This window comes from Somniosus microcephalus, chromosome 2 (assembly GCF_052327205.1).
Source record: "Somniosus microcephalus isolate GS21.2 chromosome 2, FLI_Smic_1.0, whole genome shotgun sequence".
Classification (NCBI taxonomy): domain Eukaryota; kingdom Metazoa; phylum Chordata; class Chondrichthyes; order Squaliformes; family Somniosidae; genus Somniosus; species Somniosus microcephalus.
In genome coordinates, this window is record NC_140988.1 from 311,353,712 (window position 1) to 311,373,506 (window position 19,795).

The 19,795-nt window shown below is 41.1% G+C and overlaps 1 protein-coding gene across 2 annotated transcripts in view; it reads right to left on the reverse strand.

The window, feature by feature from the left end:
* The window catches only part of fam219aa (family with sequence similarity 219 member Aa), an 87,711-nt gene extending 67,960 nt beyond the window's left edge, over window positions 1-19,751 (reverse strand). For both annotated transcript variants that reach the window (XM_085974002.1, XM_085973995.1), the window contains exons 1-2: window positions 19,495-19,751; window positions 7,967-8,066 (exon numbers count right to left, since the gene is read on the reverse strand). In XM_085974002.1, coding sequence (XP_085830128.1) covers window positions 7,967-8,066; window positions 19,495-19,554 — 160 coding nt within the window. In that variant the 5' untranslated portion in view covers window positions 19,555-19,751. The remainder of the gene's footprint in view (window positions 1-7,966; window positions 8,067-19,494) is intronic.
* Window positions 19,752-19,795: the final 44 nt, after the last annotated feature.

The following is a 19,795-nucleotide window of genomic DNA, read 5'->3' on the forward strand; positions in this document are numbered from 1 at the left end:
TTAAATGTGCAGCGAACGGGATAGCATGCCACAAAGAAAAAATCACCTATTTATAGTATGCATTGCATTGGAAATCACACCGAATGCCCACATTCTTCTGTCTCTTTTGAAAGGAGGAAAATGCCATGGTGTCAGATCATCAGTACAGACTAAAACTAACATATAGGAGAATATACAGAAGCAGCAAGACAAAACTAGATAAATAAATATGTTATAGAAATAAAAGATGGAACCAGTTCACCCGTATAACATTTCTTACACACCTCGATATTCAGCAGGGCTTTTCGATAAAGCAGTCTTTTGCAGATCTCAATGTAATGTTGTACACAGTGACATGATTCCTCGTCGATCACAAGAGTTCAGATCTCCCAGCACAACTAAAGACAAAGACAATCTGTACTATGGTTTATACAATAGGAATCTCAAGTTGGCGCTCACTCGTGAGGTGGATGTTAAATGTCTTGCGTACTAATGTCTTAATGGATCAGTCAGAAATAGTGAATTTGCCTATTTTGCGGTATGTCGGCTTGCATATGTTAACAGTCACTTAATTTGTACCAGCCACTTCGATTTAACTTCTGAACAAAGGCATGAACAGAAAGAGAACCCACCCAAGACAGCTATCCCTCACTGAATGTGCTGATAGATCTGGCCAGTTACAGGAACAATAAGCTTCTTTGTACAAACATTTATAACATTAATAGTGTGCCAATTGAAATGAAAATGATTACAATAAAACTTGAAGGTTTTACGACTACAAAAGCAAAATACAGCAGATGCTGGAAACCTGAAATAAAAATAGGAAATGCTCAGCAGGTCAGGCAGTATCTGTGGAGAGAGAAACAGAGTGAACGTTTCAGGTCGATGACCTTTCATCAGAACTGGTAAAAGTTAGAGCTACAACACCTGCCGTTTCACCGCCTCCCTTACCACCGTCCAGCGCCCCAAACACCCCTTCCAGGTGAAACAGCAATTTATTTGCACTTCTTTCAATTTAGTACACTGTACTGGCTGCTCACGATGTGGTTTCACCTACATTGGGGAGACCAAACGCAGATTGGGTGACCTCCATTCAGTCCACAAGCGTGGCCCCGAGCTTCCGGTCGCCTATCATTTTAATTCTCCGGACCACTCCCACGCTGACCTCTGCCTCCTACTGTCCCAGTGAAGCTCGACGTCAGCTCATCTTTCTATCAGACACTTTACAGCCTTCTGGACTCAACATTGAGTTTAACAATTTCAGATCAGAACCTCTGCCTTGCCCCCATTTTTCGGACGGCAGCTGCTGCTCATGATTGATATTCCCATTTTACACCTCTTCTACACCCATTTTTGTTTCTTTACTTGTCCTTTACCATCTCCTTTCACCTTGCACCATCATCCCTTTTGTCATTTAATCTCTTCTGCCTTCCATTATATCACAGACCTTCCCCTTTGTTCTTTCCTTCTCTGCCACCCCCCCTTTCCCTGCCCCTACACTTGCTTAAAACCTCTCACATCTCTAACCTTTTCCAGTTCTGACGAAAGGTCATTGACCTGAAACGTTAAATCTGTTTCTCTTTCCACAGATGTTGCATGACCTGCTGAGTATTGCTAGTATTTTCTGTTTTTAATCAAAGGTTTTACTTATTGGATTACTGGATCAATGAGTGTAAAAGAGGATGCCAAGAGCAGCACCAGGCGTACCTAAAAATGAGGTGCCAACCTGGTGAAGCTACAGCATAGGACTACATGCATGCTAAACAGCAGAAGAAGCATGCTATAGACAGAGTTAAGCGATTTTACAACTAACGGATCAGATCAAAGCTCTGCAGTTCTGCCACATCCAGTCATGAATGGAAACAGCTAACGGGGGGAGGAGGCTCCATGAATATCGTCATCCTCAATAATGGCAGGGCCAAGCATGCGAGTGCAAAAGACAAGCCTGAAGCGTTTGCAACCATCTTCAGGCAGAAGTGCAGAGTGGTTGATCCATCTCAGCCTCCTTGATGTCCCCACCATCACAGAAGCCAGTCTTCAGCCAATTTGATTCACTCCACATGATATTAAGAAATGGCTGAGCGCACTGGATACAGCAAAGGCTATGGGCCCTTACAATATCCCTGCTGTAGTACTGAAGACTTGTGCTCTACAACTAGCCAAGCTATTCCAGTACAGCTACAACACTGGCATCTGCCCGACAAAGTGGAAAATTGCCCAGGTATGTCCTGCCCACAAAAAGCAGGACAAATCCAATCACCGCCCCATCAGCCTACTCTCAAATCATCAGCAAAGTGATGGAAGGTGTCGTCGACAGTGCTATCAAGCAGCATTTACTCACCAATAACTTGCTTACTGATGCTTAGTTTGGGTTCGACCACTTGGCTCCAGTCCTCATTACAGCCTTGGTCCAAAAAGAGATGAATTCCAGAGGTGAGGTAGAGTGACTGCCCTTGACATCAAGGCAGCATTTGACAGACTGTGGCATCAAGGAGCGCTAGTAAAACTGAAGTCAATGGGAATCAACAGGAAATCTCTCCACTGACTGGAGTCATACCTAGCACAAAGGATGATAGTTATGGTTGTTGGAGGCCAATTATCTCAACCCCCAGGACATCACTGCAGGAGTTCCTCAGGGCAGTGTCCTAGGCCCAGCCATCTTCAGCTGCTTCATCAATGACCTTCCCTCCATAAGGTCAGAAGTGGGGATGATTGCACAGTGCTCAGTTCCATTCGCAACTCCTCAGATAACAAAGCCGTCCGTGTCTGCATGCAGCAAGATCTGGACAACATTCAGGCTTGGGCTGATAAGTGGCAAGTAACATTTTTGCCACACAAGTGCCAGGCAATGACCATCTCCAACAAGAGAGTCTAGCCAACTCCCCTGACATTCAACAGAATTACCATTGCTAAATCCCCCATCAACATCCTGGAGATCACCATTGACCCGAAACTTATCTGGACAAGCCACATAAATACTGTGGCTACAAATGCAGGTCAGAGACTGGGTACTCTGCAGAGAGTGACTCCCCAAAGGCTTTCCACCATCTGCAAGGCACAAGTCAGGAGTGTGATGGAATACTAGCCACTTGCCTGGATGAGTGCAGGTGCTCTAGAACAATGATATGGAAATAAAAATTGCACATTAGCACTGCACTTGAGGTTACAGTGAAGCAATGGTATAATTACACAGTTTATTTGCTATTTCCCCACTCTATAAAATCCAAATCAAAACAAATGGCACCAGGTTTTATAATGGAATGGCAAATTATCTTATGGGTTTGAGAGCTTGGTCTGAATATAACCCAGACTCACCCGATGAATACTTTGAAGAGCAGGACGTGCTCCTTTGCTACTGGTACCTTGGTTGTGTCTGTGGAATTGAACTGACCAGAATTGTCTTGACTATAAAATTCAGATATCCTGAAGTTTACTAGATTCACTTAGGGAGTCGGGGAGAAATTTCACATAGCTTAATTTTCTCAAGTGTTACCCGTGGTTAGTCATTGTCCTCAGAAAAATTACGATGGGGTAGATTTCACAGTGGAGCATGTACTATGTAGTCTGTGGAGGGAGAGAACATGACAGGCTAAACGGCTTTTGCATTCTATATTTTCTCATGTTCTTATAGATGTTTTCACGATCAGCTGCAAATATTCCAAGTCAAATAGGATATGAGCAGCCTCAATGTAATTTCTAAAAGCCAAAAGCCCATAAAACAATATTACCCATTCTTTGGCACTATCTGGGCAGTTTTTGCTATGCTACATGCACACCTTATGCACCCCTGCAGCTACACAACCTTACACAGTGCAGTTTTAATAGTTTCTTTAGATAAGGTAGGATCCCATTCCTTATGAGCAAGAATGGCAGCTTAGGGGCTGTAATTGCAGCATGACAAAAATGGCTCCGTACTTACATATACTGCTGTTTGGAATCTGAAGCCTGTTCTCACAGCTGAGCACTCTGCCTTCATTGTCTTGTCTATCTCATATCTGAAATGAGGCTCACAAAAACAACAGCTCCTGCGCGAGCAACTTTCTCCAGCTACGGAGTGCTGGAGTGTTGAACCACTTTAATGATGCAGCCAAACTTATTTACACCAATTAGTCAGTCATTCATCCGAGTACAAATCTACATCGGATCATTCCTGCATCAGAGAAGTCACTACCATCAACTAGTGCTTGAAGACACCAGGGACTCGTGTCAGACTAAATGGCAGCATCTTGTACTAGTAATTCACTCTGCTAGTGCTCAGTTAAACATACTTTGTGAAATTCCCTGATTTCTGTAAAAGTACAATGCCTTCAAGTCAACTGCTAGCAGATAGTTGCTGGGTGAACTGCTTGGATGGTCTGTGGCTGAATGTGGCCTTCTGGATGAAAATCCCTGGATCCACAAATAGGGCTTTAACCCCACTGAATGATTTAGAATTACAAGGTAATGGAGTAAAAGTCAAGTTTTCTGCTTTGGGATATCTCTTTGCTTGCCCTAATTGGTGGCAGTTTGTTCATCTCTGTGCACCGAATATACGGTACGTTCACATTATGATACTATAAACAAATCCCACCATGGCAAATTGTAAAATTGAATTCAGTAAATCCAGTAATGTGGGGGTAGCACTAGAAAAACAAATGGCTATAAAAACTTAACTGGTTTACTAATGTTCTTCAGGCAAGGAGTAGAGAATTTACCAACCCAGATGGTCTGGCCTATACATGATTCCAGTCCCACATTAGTTGACTCTTAATGCCCTCTGAAGTGACTGAGCAAGCCACTCAATTGTGAAAATAATCAACTAAGGGTAAATGTGGCCAGCCAGCATCACCACATCTGGAAAACAAGTAAAAAAAAAAAAAAAAATCTTCTGTCCACATGGTGAAGGTACTCTCACAAGGTCACGTCAGAGGGCAGTTAAGAGTCAACTACAGTATGTTGATGTCAGACTGACGTCACATACAAGCCAGACCAGCTAAGGCCGGTAGTTTTCCTTCCCTAAAGGGCATTTGTAATTATGTAATTCTATGTCATTTGTTGGTCACTTTTACTGACACCAGCTTTTTATTTCCAGACTTAAAAATAAATAAACTGAATTCAAATTCTCGAACTGCTATGGTGAGATTTGAACTCCCATTTTCTCTGGATTACTCATCCAGTAGCATAACCACTACACTACCGTACTGCTCATCTCAAAATGGGAGCTCCATCAGCTTCAAGTGCAGGTCTTTGTATCCTGAACTGTGACAGTGTTCTCAGCTTACACCACTACACATTGGCAGTAACAAACCACCCCTTCCCAAAACCAAATAAAATTCCATTTAAAACAGAGGCTGTATACATTATTACAGGTGATTTAGCCAGCACCTCAGGAGTGGATGTGTCCGCTTTCTGCCAGCACAGAAAATAACTGGGGGTTCAGATGTTATTTAAAAACTAGAGACCAGAGCTGATCTTTACCAGAGCTAAATGTGGTATTGTACATCTGCAGATGTTTGTTTCCCCATTATCTCTAGCTCCTGTTGCATGCACATCTGCCTTCTCAAACTGACAACTCAAGTCCTATACCTTCCCCCGCCACATGCACACACTCACCTCAGCAATTTATCCACCTTATATTACTCCATGTCAAATGGAGTGTTGAAGAGGCTACTATTTAATTATACAAGTATACTTGGGGAGGGAGAGAGAAAGAGCAGTTAAGAGACAAACCAGAAAGCAGTTTAAAAACAAATATTTAATGAGTATTTTTAGATTTCTATATCTTTTCCTGTCTCTCTGCGCTGCATGCGAAACATGCAGCTGGAATTTGCTCAGTGCGTTCACATTTAAAAACAGCCCTGGCAAGATAAATGGAGTGTCACCCAAACAGAAATTAAAAAGGAGACAGAGAGGAGGGAGACAGAGGGCGAAAGAAAGTGCTTGTGCACACCAGGGAGAGAAAAAAATATTAGCCTTAAGAATATCATTTCCTCAAAAAGATATAATCTAAGGTTACAATAACTAGTCATGGACCAAAAAAGGTTTGTAAAAGATGAACACATTACTGAAAGCCGACAATGTAAAAATACCATATTTGTGGTCTGACATGGTGTTATTTTTAAAGCCTCTTAAGTAATATTTATGATATCCCATAACTTGAGATCAAATACACTATTGACTGTAAAATAATTCTTGTATTACACAAATGTGCAATATACATAAAATTGCTAGCTTGGGAGTGGGACAAATTAATCCAAATTACGAGATTGGAGTGTTTAAACCACTTAGCCGCTGGCTCTGTGAGTCTTCAGGAATCAGTGAAGAGGTTATTTTCCATATTATGCGATCCACCTTTATCAGCCAGTTCTACATGGTTTTGATGCCTAAATACAGCACCACCCGAGTTACAGCCTTTATATATAGTGGCATTCAACACTTTAGTTTCCCCATTCCTCCGCCATAACATTGTCCTTGATGGACCAAGTGTTTTGTGTTACCAGAAGATAGCACGAGGAAAATCCGCAGTGCACTTTATAAAACTGATAAATTTAATTCAAATATTATTAAGATTCAGAGATCAATCTAACCAGTTAAAGAGAAGGCACATGCTCTATTACTTGGATTGCCAGAGATCTGCTGACCACATATGAACTCCCATCATGTTAGAAACACCAACGTCAATTATGTTTCATTGGACAACAGTATCCGGACGCAGCGTCCGTGGATTGCTATAATATAGTCGCAGCAAATTTGAACATAGAAACTATATAAAAAGCACCATCTGCCTTAACACACTCCAATATAAATGAAGTGTTGTAAATATTTTGCCTATATCAACAGAACTCGCCAACGTTTATACCACAGATTTCTTGTAGTATCAAAATAGTTGAGCTGTGTATCGTATACTTTAAAAATATAGAAACATAGAAGATAGGAGTGGGCCATTCGGCCCCTCGAGCCTGCTCCACCATTTAATGAGATCATGGCTGATCATCCAAATTCAGTACCCTGTCCCTGCTTTCTCCCCATATCCCTTGATCCCTTTAGCCTTAAGAAATATATCTAACTCCTTCTTGAATATATTTAATGAATTGGCCTTAACTGCCTTGTGTGGTAGAGAATTTCACAGGTTCACCACTTTCTGGGTGAAGAAATTCCTCCTCATCTCAGTCCTAAATGGCTTACCCCTTTTCCTTAGACTGTGACCCCTGGTTCTGGACTCCCCCGCCATCGAGAACATCCGTCCTGCATCTAGTCTGTCTAGTCCTGTTAAAATTTTATAAGTTTCAATGAGATCCCCTCTCATTTTTCGAAGCTCTAGCGAATATAAGCCTAATCGACCCAATCTCTCCTCATGCGTCATTCCTGCCATCCCAGGTATCAGTCTGGTGAATCTTCACTGCACTCTCTCCATGGCACGAACATCCTTCCTCAGATAAGGCGACCAAAACTGCACACAATACTCAAGGTGTGGTCTCACCAAGGCCCTGTACAACTGCAGCAAGACATCCTTGCTCCTGTACTCGAATCCTCTCGCTATGAAGGCCAACATACCATTTGCCTTCTTAACCGTCTGATGCACCTGCATGCTTACCTTCAGCGACTGGTGCACAAGGACACCCAGGTCTCGTTGCACTTCCCCTTTTCCCAATTTCATACACTTTATATTTTGGCATGTCTGATAAATAGAGGAAAGTGGAATAATAGGAAGTTCTTTAAATTCCTGTATTTTGCTGCACAACATAAAACTACTTCAGAGTTGGGATTTTCCTTTACTATTTTGTGAACTAAATTTAGAGCCATTTTACAGCACTGTGCCCATGGGAATGAAACTGCAGCAAAACTGTGCCACAACAAATATATCAGAAAGCAGATTAAAGTATGCTCAGCTCAACTTTAGTGTCATCATATTAAAAATGGGCAATTCATGAAAGTAACCAATGATTTGCTCATATTAGAAGCAGAGCAATAAATAAAAATAATATTGCATTCAAACGTTGTAACTCACCTATTTTCATCTGCAGTGGGGATGGCTTGTAACTCATTGTCACAGTCTCGCCCTCCCGGGTGTCACACTCACCTTCAGAGATGGAAGTGGCTGTGGGATCCTGTTTGGAATGACAAGGTGGATTATTATTACATCACACCTTCTGAAAGTATGTTGAGCAGTATTTTGAAAAATTGTATCAAGAACAAATGATACGATTACACTACATATTCAGCGTGCATGCAGCAAATTAGTAACTTTAACTGAATTAGCATAATACTCGCATAAACACTTTAGTAGGTTGATTTGTTAAAGCACACAGGAACAGGAGTAGGCCATGCAGCCCCTGGAGCCTGCTCCACCATTCAATTAGATCATGGCTGATCTGCACCTCAACTTCATTTACCTGCTTTTGCTCCATGTCCCTTGATACCCTTACCTAACAAAAATCTATCCATCTATCTTAGTCCTGAAAGGTCCAATTGTCCCATCAGCCACAGCCATTTGGGTGGAAGAGAGTTCCACATTTTTAGTACATTTTGTGTGAAAACGTGCCTTCTGATTTTGCTCCCGAATGGTCTAGCCCTAATATTAAGATTATGTCCCCTTGTCCTCAATTCCCCACCAGAGGAAATAGTATCTCTGTATATTCCCTAACATTTTAAATACCTTAATTAGATCACCACTCAATCTTCTATACTCAAGGGAATACAAGCCAAGCTATTGCAATTTGTCCTCATAATTTCACCCCCAAAGCACCGGTATCATTCTGGCCTCCAAGGCCAATATATCCTTCCTGAGATGCAGTGCCCAAAACTTAACGCAGTGCTCGGGATGGAGTCTGACCAAGGCTCTAGGCAACTGAAGCATAAGTGGCATTGGTGGAGGGATAAATATTGGATAGGACACCAGGGATAACTCCCCTGCTCCTCTTAGGAATAATGCCATGGGATCTTTTACACCCACTTGAAAGGGCAGATGAGGCCTTGGTTTGATGTCTCATCCGAAAGCCTTTTTGATTGCTTTTTCTACCTGTCTACTCGGATTTGTGAACCTGGACTCCCAAACCTCTTTGCTCCTCTACAGTTCCTAGTTTCTCACCATTTTGAAAAAACTCCAATTTATCTTTCCTGGGTCGAAAGTGGATAACCTCATACTTGCCCACATTACTATCTGCCATAGCTTTACCCACTCACTTAAATCGGTCTATGTCAGATTCTTACTTGCATTAATTATTTCTGCACCCACCCCGAGGGGAGAGAAATCAGGATTACTGTTTAAAATTGTAGGAACTCACTCTACTTGAAACTACAATATTAAACTTTCAGCTGTATATATTTTTAAAAAGGAAGAATTTCATTGTTTTCTAGCAATCAAAGAAATATTTGAAGCTTTGAAACAACTAAATTAGTAGCCTGAATAATTCTTTACTAAAATGGATTCTGTATTATATTAAATTACATACTTGACTTGGTTTCATCATTCTGTTCAATTATTTGCAGAAACGCAAATGAATGAGCGATCTTGGTCAGCAACAGAAGGAGGTAACAAATTTAAACAGTGCAAATTAAATTGTGACTGCCTTGTCTTAATTTAAACAACTAGCATTTATATAGCTTCTTTAGCATAGGAAAACATCCCAAAACATTCCTCAGGAGCATTAACAGGCAAAAATGAATACCAATCCAAAGAAGGAAATATTGGGACGGGTGACCAAAAATCTGGTCAAAGAGGCTGGCCGGCCTCCATCTTCCGCCCTCCATAAACTCAAGCTCATCTAAAACTCGGCTGCTCGTATCCCAACTCGCACCAAGTCCCGTTCACCCATCGCCCCTGCGCTTGCTGACCTAGTGGCTCCCGGTTAAGCAATGGTTCGATTTTAAAATACCTCCATGGCCTCGCCCCTCCCCATCTCTAATCTCCTCCAGCCCTATAGCCCTCCGAGATACCTGTGCTCTTCCAATTTGGACTTCTTGCACATCCCTGATTTTAACTGCTCCACTATTGGTGGCTGTGCCTTCAGCGGTCGAGGTCCAAAGCTTTGGAAATTCCCACCCTAAACCTTTCCGCCTCTCATTCCTCCTTTAAGACGCTCCTTAAAACCTACCTCTTTGCCCAAGCTTTTAGTCATCTGCCCGAATACCATAGAATGTTACAGCACGAAAGGAGGCCATTTCGGCCCATCGTGTCCGAGCCGGCCAACAAAGAGCTATCCAGCCTAATCCCACTTCCTAGCTCTAGGTCCGTAGCCCTGCAGGTTACAGCATCCCAAGTGCACATCCAAGTACATTTTAAATGTGGTTAGGGTTCCTGCCTCTACCACCCTCTCAGGCAGTGAGTTCCAGACCCCCCACAACCCTCTGGGTGAAGAAATTTCCCCTCAAATCCCCTCTAAACCTTCCACCAATTACTTTAAATCTGTGCCCCTGGTTTTTGACCCCTCTAAGGGAAATGGGTCCTTTCTATTCACTTTATCTACACCCCTCATAATTTTATACATCTCAATAAGGTCTCCCCTTAGCCTCCTCTGTTCCAAGGGAAACAGACCCAGCCTATCCAGTCTTTCCTCATAGCTAAGATTCTCTACTCCCAGCAACATCCTTGTAAATCTCCTCTGTACCCTCTCTAGTGCCAGCACATCTTTCCTGTAATGTGGTGACCAGAACTGCATGCAGTACTCTAGCTGAGGCCTAACTAGTGTTTTATACAGTTGAAACATAACCTCCCTGCTCTTGTATTCTATGCCACAGCTAATAAAGGCAAGCATTCCATATGTGGCTCGGTGTCAAATTTTGTTTGATAAGGCTCCGGTGAAGTGCCTTGGGACATTTTACTACATTATTAAGGTGCTATATAAATGCAAGTTGTTGTTATCTTAAAAGGAGGAGAGAAGCGCAGAGGGGTTTAGGGATGGAATTCTATAGCTTTGGGCCTAGATGGCTAAAAGCATGTCTGCTAATGGTGGAGCAAATGAAGCGGGATTGCACAAGAAACCAGAACTAGAGGAATGCAGAATTCTTGGAGGGTTGCAGGGCTGGAGGAGGTTACAGAGATAGGCAGCAGCGAGGCCGTGGAGGGATTTGAACACGAGGATAAAAATTTAAAAAGAAAAAAAATGAAAAAAACATTAGGCTTTGCTAGACTTGGAGCCAATCTAGGTCAGCGCGCACAGGGGTGATGGGTGAACAGGACTTGGTGCGTGTTAGGATATGGGCACCAGAGTTTTAGATGAGCTCAAGTTGATGGAGGCTGGAAAGGAGCATATTGGAATAGTCGAGTCTAGAGGCAATATCATGGATGAGGGTTTCAGCAACAGATAAGCTGAGGTGGGGGCAGAGACAGACGGACGTAGAAGTAGGCTGTCTTTGTGATGGGAGAGGATATGGGGTCGGAAGCTCAGCTCACGGTCAAATAAGACGTTGAGGTTGGGATGTATGATGAGCGATGAGATGAATCATCTGTTAATCTGGTTTCGTAATGCTAATTGAAGGAAGAATATTAACCGTGAGGTTAATAACAAATACCTAGCCATCAGAAGAGGTGGATGGGATCTCTGTTCTAACATATCAGAACAGTAGCATCCCCAATAATGCCATACTGCTCAGTACTGCACTGGTATGCCAGCCTAGATTACAACCGCAAGTCTCAGACTCTATCTTGAAACCATATCTTCTTAATTAGAGGCAAGAGTGCTACTAACTGAGCCAATCACACTACCTATATAATGATTTGTTAATTTGTTTTTTGGTAGTACCTGTACTGGTTGAAGCAGAAATGTCAGCAAAGGCATTTCAGACAGTGGGAAGCTCTTGCATAATTTTAGTTTACACCAGTCACAACTTATTTCAACATCAGATTCACACAGGTTTTACAAAGACCTTGTGAGTTTGATTACTTCTTCAGATATACCTGTACTTGTCAATTCAACATCAAATTTACAATGCAGAAAGTCCACAAATGAAAGCCGCTGAATGACTTGCAAAACATTTCAGGCATGTTGAAGAGGTTTCAACCAGAATCATGCAACTCAAAATACTTTTAAATGATTTTCTCTTTGTAATCAGTGCTTTGAAAGATGCACAATAAGCACAGAGTTTCCACATGCCTCCTTCATTTACTGAAGCATTGAATACAAGAGGAGTGAAGATTACAGCAAGACTGGTTAAAAATCTAACAAAGCACTACAAAATACAGAAAATTATCCAGGTCTCAATTTAGCTACCATATTGGTTACATGTGACTTAAAATTTCAGTCTGGTAACCAAACATTTCTGGTTGGGGGTTATTGGAACCAGTTTGAAAAACTAAGTTCAGACCCATTTGAACAAAACGGCATGAAAGCCCAGTGAGTTGCGTACATTACGATCTCACAACCATCGGTTAAATGTTCTTTGATGTGGCAGCACTTCTCTGTACCACACTGGAGGCAGGCCAAGATTACATGCTCAAGTCCTGGAGTAGCACTTGAAACCAGGACCTCTGACTTAGAGGCAAGATTGCTACCAACTGACCATAAATACACGTGGCTTGGCATTATTGTTGTATCTGGCAAGGTCAGTAGCATTACAGAAGTCAGACAAGAGTGGTCAGTGGAACAGATGGTTCATCGTTTGCAGCTCATTACCACAGTTGCCCATCACTAGGACTGCTGTTTGTGTGGAGGGTAAAAAAAAGCACCATGGACTGATTGGGCTAAACGGCCTGTTTCTGTGCTGCAATTTCTATGTCATTTTATGTAATCTGCTGATTGGTGGTATATTTTGATAGAGAAATACAGATCAGCCTGTGCTGATTTCCACTGATCTTGGGCAGTGTAGCTTAGCCTTGGTGCCCCTGGGCTACAGAGGTGAATATTGGCTAGGGTTTTCATTGCTGATTGATCTCTAGCAATCTTCGCTACACATGTTTTTTTGTAGACAGGAAGCATACGCAGATGCAAGATTTTAATATACTGTACTGTAAACATTCATTTTCCAATAAAGAGGTTACTTAAGTTCATTCAATCTCAGCAACAATATTTATATTGTTAATATTTATGATTATTATTGTAATAAATAAGCTAATGTTCACAAATGGATGGCTGGAGAGATTGAATGTGAAACCACTTGTCTCTAGCACTACAGGGGCTTTGTGAATATACTACCACCACCACGAAAAACAAATTACTTTTGGCGCCAAATTGAAATGCAATGAAACTATCCAAGGACCAAGTATGGTACTGATACTTACTAACTAGGGAATGAGAATAGCGTGCAGCTTTATTTATAAGGATTTCATATTGTCCCTTTTAGAACATTTTGGGTTCTTGGTGAATAAGTAACTTGGTCACTGACTTCTGTGTAATGTAGTGTTGTTAACAGGAACCTACGAGCACTTTTGCTGCTCATGAAATCAGCAGGTTGTGCTTGTAGCAAATACAAGTACTATCAGGCCTTTTGGGGCCTGGCGATGACTGCTGTAATTCATCACCTGTCAATTAACAATTTTTTCAGCTACATAAAAGTATATTTGTGTGTGTGCTAAATGAATACAAGGCTATAAATGTGACCTACTGTTTAAACCTATACCTTCAATCTCTATATTCAAGAAGTAGGAGCGAGAGAATTGAATGACATTATTTACACAAAAGAACATAATTCATGTCACAACTGCTTGCAACATTTGGACTAATTAATCTAGTTGGAACAGTAAAATCACTGTCGACAGCTATTCCATAATAATATTTTAAATATTGCTGTAAAGTTTTAAAAATAATTTGGTCCCGTTCTCTAACGTAGCTCACTCAGTAGTGGGTGTAGAGTGGACACGGCAGACTTTTCAGGAAATCTGTGCGTATATTATGCATCTATAGTTATGTGGTGTGCATGTATATGTTGAGGGAGATATTATAATACAGAACAAAAAAAAAACCTGTTCCAGAACACACAGTTTTTGGTAAATGGCTATTGTTAAGTAAAATTAGACCAGGCACTTCAGATGTTAATTCCAAGTTGTAAATGGTAGACAAAAAGTGTAGAAGTCATAACCTATTGATGAAATGAAATGCTTTTAGGGATTCATGGATTTTAATTATTGCGTGTCCTGTAGTCACAGGGACAAATTTTGCTAACAGCCAAATGCAGTACAACTCACACCTTGGGGTGGAAGAGCTTTGAGAAGCTGAAATAGTTGAAAATCTGAAATGTCAGTGTTTCACTGAAATTATTAAAAACAATTTCAGTAAAATATGTACTTAAATATATTAAAAGCCCAAACTTAAAGAAATATAGTAGAATATGACAATAGCTTACGAGTTGAAAAACCTGATCCTCGTGACACAAAATAGTATCCATAATTGAGGCTGTACAAGTTTAATCCTAACTAATATTGATTTAATGACAGGAAGTGGTCATTTTTAGCCACATTGCTTATTTAGGCATCAGTTGGTAGCATGCATCCCTCAAGGACAGATTGCAAGTTTATGCCCCAGCCTGGGAAAATGAGTTTATACCTAGGGAAGATGAGTCCGAAAGAATACAATGTACTATTACAAGCATCACCCGCTGATTGGGACAGCTGCTCATCCTAGTTAACAACACAGATCCCATGGCACTAATTATAACACCAGTGGTCCTTAACAACATACTCCAAGAAAACTCTGCTATCAGACCCAAAGTAAAATGCTTAAATGTTTCTGTGATACAGAAAGATTTGGCTCACATAATGGGCAGTGAGGCCTGTTAACACACTCCAATACATGACACTGTTGGCGAGTGCTGATTTAACCACCATCTCCTTGGTTGGGGATTATACTCAGCATCAGTGGTGGTGGAATTATTACTGGGTTTTCTAGCAGCTTTCCAGCCTCAAAAAGGAAAACCTCTCACCAGTGGTGCTAATATCATAGAATGGTTACAGCACAGGAGGCCATTCGGCCCGTCGAGCCCGTGCCGGCTCTCTGCAAGAGCACTTCAGCTAGTCCCACTCGCCCACCCTTTCCCTATAGCCCTGCAATTTTTTTTTTCCTTCAGGTACTTATCCAATTCCCTTTTGAAAGCCATGATTGAATCTGCCTCGACCACACTCTCAGGCAGTGCATTCCAGATCCTAACCACATGCTGCGTAAAAAAGTTTTTCCTCATGTCGCCTTTGGTTCTTTCGCCAATCACCTTAAATCTGTGTCCTCTGGTTCTCGACCCTTCCGCCAATCTCTCCATCTACTGTGTCTGGGCCGCTTATGATTTGAACACCTCTATCAAATCTCCTCTCAACCTTCTCTGCTCTAAGAACAACCCCAGCTTCTCTAGTCTATCCATGTAACTGAAGTCCCTCATCCCTAGAATTATTCTTTTAAATCTTTTCTGCACCTTCTCCAAGGCCTTCAACATCTTTCCTAAAGTGGAGGGCCCAGAATTGTACACAATACGCCAGTTGAGGCCGAACCAGTGTTTTATAAAAAGGCGGTTCATAGCTTCCTTGCTTTTGTACTCTATGCCTCTATTTATGAAGCCCAGGATCCTGTAAGCTTTTTTAACCGCTTTCTCAACCTGCCCTGCCACCTTCAACGATTTGTGCACATATACCCCCAGGTCTCTCTGTTCATGCACTATTTATTCGGTTCCCAAAAGAATAGCAAATAGAAGGCAGTAAAACCACCCGATTTAACCTTGGGCAAGACTGAAATAATGGGGTTGTGTTGGCAGGGGAGAACCCCCGCCCCCCTCCGGCTTGATCCTAGGTCCGTTCCAAACACTTCGAACAACCAGAGATTGCAGGGAATTAGCACTGATCCAGATAGTTATGTGGAATATTGCTAGGTAGAAAGGCTCTGAACTGAACGTGTATTATTAGCATATTAAACCACATGGCTTTCCAGAGGAATAGCCCAGAGATGTACATCAATGCTTATGAAACAGGCTCTGGTATATCAGTCATGTGTATTTCCTACAGTTGGAGACATTAGCTAATCAGTCCTGATTTTAGGCATATATATGGCCTAGCAAGAAAAATAAATAAGTAATTATAGACAAAAGTGCTTGATTTTTGTTAGTGCTGGAGAAGCCGAGGCTCCACTATTTATCTGCTGGCAGAAGCACCTAGTGCTGCCCTGGTGCAGCCGAATCATACAATCGAAGAAGTTGGTTTCCCGCCCTAGTCTCTTCTAAGTTGGCTGATCTCAGCTTGGGCAACAGTTGCAGAATACCAACTGGTCTCAAGACCAGGAAGGAGATAATCAGCAAATGTTCTAACTTTTCATCAAATGACAGTGACCTTTGCTGGATAGTGTGCCTATGGACATTGATAACTGAACAACCAACCTCAGTTGTGATGTCTCCACTGTCAAATGGCCTGCCACTACTCTAGGCTCGTGTCTTATCGATGTGGTAATGGAGTCAGGTGAGGAACTGTATCTCAGGATGAAATGGAGAAATTGAGGGAGGCAAGAAGAACTCAAGTGTTGAAGATTTATTCCTATGGCTAGGTAGAAAATTGTTACTGCTGATAACCACTCTGATTCAGGGCAGCAGAACAATTATTTATCTTGCTTCACTGTAACCTGCATGTAATTTAGTATTGTAGTTATTTTTTAATGTTATTTATCAAAGGTGAATAAGTGTCCCCTGGCAAACTGAACTTTGAAAGCCTAATACAAAAAGAATCCAACAATAAATCACTGCTTCTATCCAGAAGTCACAAACTGAATTTCAAACAGTCAGAGTTATACAGTTACTCTAAGTTTCTATTTTAAGTGAATTATAGATTTTTCTTCTTCTAGAATAGCTTATACCTGTGCAATATTCATAGACTCCTTTGAAATTACCTTACTATTTCATTATAAGTATTCAGGTGTATTTTAAATCTGTTAGCTTGGTTCAGTTTGTAGCACTCTCACCCCTAAGTCAGATGGTGAATTGGGCAGGAGCATGGCAGATGGCGTGCAATGTGTAGAAGTGTGAAGTGATGCACTTTGGGAGGACCAATATGGAAAGATAGTATCCTATAAAATGGCACAATTTTGAAAAGTGTAGATGAGCAGAGAGACCTTGGTGTCCATATACACAAACCCTTAAAAGGTGGCAGGGCAAGTTGATACGGTGGATAAAAAAGCATATAGGTTACCTGGGTTTATAGGGGAATAGAATATAAAAGCAAAGAGATCATGCTAGAACTTTATAAATCACTTAAGTATTGTGGAAAATTCTGGGCACCACACTTCAGGAAAGATGTAAAGGCCTAAGAAAGGGTACAGAGGAGGCTTAGGATGTTATCAGGGATGAGGGGTTGGAAAAGTTAGCACTGTTCTCCTTGGAACAGAGAAGGTTACGAAGTGACCGAATAGAGATTTTCAAGATGATGAGAGGATTTGATAGAGTAAATTGGGGAAAAAGTATTCACTCTGGCGAGTGGATCAATAACTAGAGGTCATAGATTCAAACTCAAGAGTTGTCGGAATCTGGAACGCACTACCTGAAAAGATGGTGGAAGCTGATTCAATAAATAATTTTAAAAGGGAGTTGGACAGGTGATTGAGGATGAGGAACGTACAGGGTTATGGACAAAAAGTGGGAATGTGGGACTAAGTGTGACTGCTCTGGCATGGTGGGCCAAATGGTCTCTGTCTGTGATGTAAATTTCTATGATTTTATGATTCTAATGTTGTGTATTCAAGCCCTAATCCAGATCTTGAGCACATAATCTCATACTTCAGTGCATTACTGAGGGAGTGCCGCATTGTCGGAAATATACTATTATAAATGAGATGTTAAATCAAATCCCCATCTGTCTGTTCAGACGGACATCAAAGATGCAATTGCAGCATTGAAAGAGCCGGCGGCTTTTCTTGTGACATGGACAACATTTCTCTCTCAAAGTAATACCACCAAAACAAATTAACTGGTCATTTATCCCATTTGCTATTTGTGGGACCTAGTTGGCGTGCTCGTCTGCACAACTAGTGATTACACTTAAAAAGTAATTCACTGGCTGTGAAGTTCTTTGTGACAGCCTGAGGATGTAATGAGGCACTGTAGAAATGCTAGTTCTTTCTTAGACAATGCATGGCCTTTCATGGAAAATATATTTCTCATGAAAAGAGGGCTTTAAACTATATTTGAAGCATTACAACAGTGACTACACTTCAAAAGGACTTCATTGGCTGTAAAGCGCTTTGAGACGTCCGGTGGTCGTGAAAGGCGCTATATAAATGGAAGTTTTTCTTTCTTTCATTAGACTGATCAACTAACACAAAAAAATCTAAAAAATATACAAAGTGTGCCTTATCATGAAACAAGTGCTTGTTGGAAACAGTTTGTGAAAACCCTGCAGAATAGGTCTCTTTTTGGCAGGTGCACACCGTACTGTATGTGTTATCAGAATACATTTACAAGACCAACAGGCCAGCCATAAATTAATTCTCTGGTCAATTTTTGAATGTGCTTATCGCAGCCCAATTTTATGCCATGGCAAAACTATTATATAATGATCAATAAACTTGCTTTCATCTTAATTACACATGTATTATTTTACATATCTTACAGTATCCATTGCCTTCTGTATAAAAAAGATCCAGAAGGAGCTCAAAATATTCAAGGGCTACAGAAATACATACACACTTCATGGAAAACTATGAATTACATAGAAAATAAGATTAAACCAAGTATCTCATTCCTTGAACAACAATGTAAAATCTGGGTCTATCTAGGTGTGGCTCAAGGCTATAACCCAATTTAAAGATTCAGATAGCATCGTGAATTGCAACAGCATAGATTGCAATGAAGTGCACCTGTACCCTAGAGATATTCAAATGGATTATAGCATGATTATTTATAAAGCGTTATTATTCTATTTGAATGAAATGCATAGAAACTAAGTGTCCTCTTAAAACAAGATAAAATTGTCCCAGAGCGTAATTGTCAGGTAAAAGAAACCTAGAATATTTTCCAAAATTTTTAATTCACATCTATTACAGTATACCTGTTGTGGAAGATAAAGACTAAATACACAAAGTATTGTCTGTATTGTATTTCACTTTAAAATAAAACCAAACAGGCAGCGGTCATACATTATAACCTCATTAAAATTATACATTTCTTCTATAACATTACCTGCATGATCCCTTACTCTTGGATGCAAAAAAAGGCAACATAAAAGCCATTTGAGATACACCTTTACAATTTTCTCGCAAGTTTGGCCTCACCTCCCTCCGAACCGAGGCTCGGAGATGTGGCAAAAGGGGCAATGAATTCAGGGCCCAACCAGTCACCGTATAATTTAAAACTTGTGTACGTACCTTAAAATGCGCACTTTTTGTTGACAGTAGGAAGTTAGCGCGTTACACCAAACATGGGAGATAAATATTACGGACCAAGCCGTTTTTTTTAAAAAGGAGGGAACCAGCATTTTTTATATAACTACATAAAAAAAACGCGTTTGAACCCCAAAAATCACCAGACAAGGCCTCGAGCTCCAACCAGTCAGAACTGCCACTGCAAAGAGCATGATCTATAAAACTATTGAGAAATAAAAGAGAAATAAAGAGAGAAGCTGTTTTTTAAAATCCCCTTTCTTACCAGCGGTTGTATTTCTGACCGGGCTGTGGGGACTTGAAATCGGTCGATTTCTTCCATCATTTTGGATAACGAAATCGAAGTGATGCTGCGGCCTTTTTTTTTAAGAAAAAAAATGACCCCCAATGATGACTATTTATGATGACTACGATGATTATTTCCTTCCCTCCAGTGTGATTACCTCATATTATTTCTCACAGCAGCCTGAAGCCAGTCTCCACCTCACGCAGAGACAGTGACTCAACTCCAGCTTCCGGGTCCGGAAGTCGGAGCCACCGAGCGCCTCGCAAGACCCCCCTCGAAA